Source organism: Buceros rhinoceros, unplaced genomic scaffold (assembly GCF_000710305.1).
Source record: "Buceros rhinoceros silvestris isolate BGI_N320 unplaced genomic scaffold, ASM71030v1 scaffold29464, whole genome shotgun sequence".
NCBI classification, from domain to species: domain Eukaryota; kingdom Metazoa; phylum Chordata; class Aves; order Bucerotiformes; family Bucerotidae; genus Buceros; species Buceros rhinoceros.
In genome coordinates, this window is record NW_010410458.1 from 20,182 (window position 1) to 24,449 (window position 4,268).

The 4,268-nt window shown below is 49.9% G+C and overlaps 1 protein-coding gene across 1 annotated transcript in view; it reads left to right on the plus strand.

The window, feature by feature from the left end:
- The window catches only part of SLX4 (SLX4 structure-specific endonuclease subunit), a 20,786-nt gene that overhangs the window by 11,432 nt on the left and 5,086 nt on the right, over positions 1–4,268 (plus strand). Inside the window, exons 10-12 of the mRNA XM_010135637.1 lie at positions 1,388–1,534; positions 3,135–3,304; positions 4,076–4,267. Of these exons, the coding sequence (XP_010133939.1) occupies positions 1,388–1,534; positions 3,135–3,304; positions 4,076–4,267 (509 nt within the window). The remainder of the gene's footprint in view (positions 1–1,387; positions 1,535–3,134; positions 3,305–4,075; position 4,268) is intronic.

The following is a 4,268-nucleotide window of genomic DNA, read 5'->3' on the forward strand; positions in this document are numbered from 1 at the left end:
CAGGAAAGCTGTTCTGGGCGGGCTGCCTGGGACAGGGCATCAGGAGTCTGTGTTCGCTGGCTTCCTGAGGCACTGTCTTGCAGGTGTCCTACCTGCCAAGAATAAGAAAGCAAGAAACATCAGAGCAGTTTCCAGACTGAGCTTCCTGTCTTCCCCTTGGAGGTCAGTCTGCACCACTGCCACAACGTGCAGAGTCTTCTCCAGCCCACCTATGAAGAAGTGTTCTGGTGTGCGCTGCTGTTTTGGCGCTAATTAGCGTTGGCTGCCCGCAAGCACAGGCTGGAGCGAGCGGAAAGGTTGGGTTTCCACAGCCCACTGCTAATGTAGAAACCTGCTAATAAAATAAAGAGCTGTTGTTCCAGGTGGAACGACATCTCATGCAGATGTTCATTGGAATAAAATTTGCAGTTCCTCAACTCCGCAGTAGGATTGAAAAGCACAAGGTCAAGGATGAGTGTTAATTCTAAACCGGTTTCCACTTGCAGCCACGCACCTCTCAAACAAGATATTGCCCACCTCTCTGAAGCTCTGGCCTCCTCCAGAGCCGCAGCACTTGCCTAGAGGGATCTGAGTCTTTAGAAGGTTGGCTGGGGGGGTTCATACTGGGAGCAGCTCCAGAGCATTCATCATTGCTGCTTTGGCAGCACACTCTGGCCTGACCTTACCATCACCAGTAACCAGTCACAGGTAGCTCAACAAGCCCTCCCCAGAATTCCAGCAAGGGGTTCTACAACGATAATAGAAATTATGGTTCTTTTTTATAATTGAGTGGCATTTTCAAAAGGGGTGTCAGTAACAAGCACATAATTTCCTTTGAACTAGACACCTACATGAGTTATACTCTGTGTGGGTCCTGTGTTGCAGAGCTGCTGCTCTTCTCAGCTGGCCTTGCCAGAGAGTGAACGAGAGGAGAAGGGCCCATTACCCCAGCCCTGAGTCATCCTCTTTCTTCTTACTCTAATTATAGTGAATTGAGTTCAAGTCCCTTAAAGTGGAAATTACAGTTTCCTAAAAATGTGGTGGAAGGCAGTAGATCAAGAGGCCAGCTGTAGGCAGTGGCTAGACCACATCAGGAAACGATGCGGTGAAGATCTGGGGTGATAATGTGCTGTAATACAAGGCAGAAGGAGAACACAGCTGCCCCGTCTTCACAACTGCCAGACTGTGTAAAAGTAGAGGGAAACAAAGCCGGGAATGTCTGTTAGACTTTGTTGTTGCATGGAAGACCTGAAGTTGATAATGCTGGTAATTATCTTTGGGAGGCAAAGGCAAACTGGGACCCACACTACAGCAACACTGGTAAACTGGGTTATTCCCTTCTAACTTTTCAGGGAACTGCTTGGGAGCCAGAAGGTAACCCTTGTCTTTGTGTTCCTCTGTGTTGTAGTCCTCGCTGAGATTGCTGGCTGAAGATTTCAGTGCGATGGTCAACAACCCCCACTTCAGCGATGTCCAGTTCCAGGTGGACTCTGGGGAGGTCCTTTACGCCCACATGTTTGTGCTGTATGCACGGTGTCCGCAGGCCCTTCAGGTTGTAAGTACCGCGACACACTTCCCTCCTCTGCTTCACGAAAGCCCAGGCTGCCCACACCTACATCAGAATGTGACACAATCGGCACAGATGGCAAATGCCTCTGCAGCTGCAGTTGTTCTTCAGCTTGGGAAACGAGAATCCTGACAAAGCAGTGGAAAACGTGGAACGTTGTCTGGGGAGGCTGTGGGGAGGCTGTGGATCCTTCCTTGCATTCTGCCCCTGAGCAACGGAGGAAGCTTCCCAGGTGCTTTCTGCCCTTGAATTTTTGTACCTGTGCAAGCGCAGACTGCCTTGTCCATCTGGGCATGTCCTGGCCGTCACCCAGGCTGGGAAGCTTGAGTATGGAGTAGAGAGAATCTGGGGAGTGCTTTAACATAACCTGCACAGAGGTTTTGGCACTGGCACTGCTTTGGAGGTAACTGGAATTGTGCTTTTTGCAAGGCTAGTGAAGCAGTTCTTATGTTCCCAGCAGCATTTTGGGTTGAATCATCTCCCAGTTGCCCGCTGGGACAGAGAAATGCGCTGAGCCTGACACTCGAACTCTGCTCTGTCACAGAGCTGCCACCAGTCCCTACAGCCAGCTCCCAGACAAAGGGAGCTTTCTTAAAAGCCACCCTTTTGGAACGCTTATTTTTATCCTCGTGTGTTGGCAGGAGTTTCCCCCAAGGTGACTCAAGGGTCCGTGACAGTTCAGGGAGGGTAAGCAAGTTCATATCAGATTTAATATGTGTGTGCCCACAAACCAACAGACTTTAAAACCGATTGCGTTAGCCACATTCTCTTCTTATTTCTCTGCAACTCTCTGGCTTCAGCATTCCCATCCCCTGTTTTCACGGGAGGACTCACTGTTGTGGGCAGAGCCGTGGGACTGGCCCAGTGCTGTGTTTCTGATGCCTGCAGAGGGTTGTTCTCCTCTAAGTCCCCAGCTGCGGAGCAGCATTTCATGTGTGTTTTAGGTACAGGTGAGGGAGTGCTCTCCTTTGTTGAAGATTTTGCATAACAAAGAGACAGTAATTATCAGAGATGACTTCGGAGCTCCTGTTTTCTGTTGCATGTCATCCCCTAACTTTGAAGACAGCACAAAACATGATTTGGCTGCAAAGGAAGTGAGACCTCACTGAACTGGAGATGCATTTCTGCCAAAACCTGAGATCGGGTCAGACCCACACAGATAAGGGTCCGGTTCAGTGGAGCAGTATTTTGTGTGGTGACCCTTTTCCTGTGAGACACCAGAACTGGTGTTTTGGCAGTGCATCAAGGGCAGATAATTCAAAAGAGATTAGAGGAAGCACCCTCATGGAGAGGTGAAGGTAACTCTGGAAATTGTGCTCTGGAAAGTACCTCGATTCCAAAACGAACTGGAGAACTCTAAGACCATCTTATATATGTGTGACTAAACCAAGCAGTTGACCCTGTCAAAGCCACAGCTGTAGGTATGGCCTGTCCCTATGAAGCTCTGCATAACTGGTCATCTTGGCGTCCCTCTGAGGTCCTCGTCCAGAGTCAGACTTTGGTGAACGAAAGGAGTAAGCTGGTAGGAACAAGAACATTGGTGCTGCTGTTCCTCTACTAGCAAACACACTCTGCTCTCTTACCCCAGGTTCACAGCCAAGGGTTCTTAGTGGAGGAGGACGGGAACGCGCAGACGCGCCGTGTGCTGCTGAGTGACGTGCCAGGCGAGGCGGTGTGTGCGTTCCTGCGATACCTTTATGCGGCCGATGCTGACATCCCTGCCAGGGTGCTGCCCCAGGTGGGGGCTCTGGCTGCCAGGTTTGTATCGAGGGTATGGTTTGGATCCTCTCGTGCCTTCAGCCACACAGACCCCACCCTGAAACCTTCTGTCACAGTTTTAGTGGCTTAGAAATCCCATAGTCCTCTGCTTACATCTTAAATGAAACTTGCACAGAAGAACATCCTACCCTCACCTTTTCCATGAGTCTCTCCAGGTTGTACTGGTGCGAGATTTTCTGTGTTCCGGATGTGCTCAGCAGACTTTTGCCAAGATTTTTGCCTCAGCATGTTTATCGACAGCTGATGTCGACAACATCTTCCACACACACTTCTCAAACTCTGAGCAACACTTGCAGGATGTGTGGGATGCGTAGAACTCGGATGCGTTGTGTCAGCCACGCTCGTGGTCGGGATCCCCGGCACGCGCCAAGGAGAGAGCTTGAAATAGGAGCTGTTGCTGAGATACTGGGGGAAGTGGTTGGGTCTTGCCAAAAGGTCACTGCAGAAAGCCGTGAAGCTTTCCAGCCCCAACCATTCCATGGGTCTTAGCAGTGCAAATGGCAAAGGGGGTTTAGTGTAGTCATAGAGCTGGTTAGTCTCTGACAGAAAAAAGGAAGAGCGAGCCTGATGCTCTCGTGTGAAGGATGTCCAGAAGAGGGAGTTCCGAATTAGGGTGTACTGGATCTGGTACATTTTCAGAAACCAGTATCCTCATGAAAATTCTTTACAAGGTTCAAAGGAGTGATCAGACAGCCAAATGATGAAGTACCAGAGGAGGAAAATACTAATGTGACTATTCTGTCCTGGCAGGTTTGGTGTGAGGGAACTGATGGCAAAGTGTGAAAACAATGCTGGAGAGACTCAGGTGTCTTCTGGAGTGGATTCGGAAGATGATCTTATCTCTGTGAGGGATGACGAAGATTGTGAGGACAGAGCTGAGAACTTCCAAGACCTCTTGAAGTCAGTGTGGGTGGGTGAAGATGAGGAAGATGTAGCTCTGCTG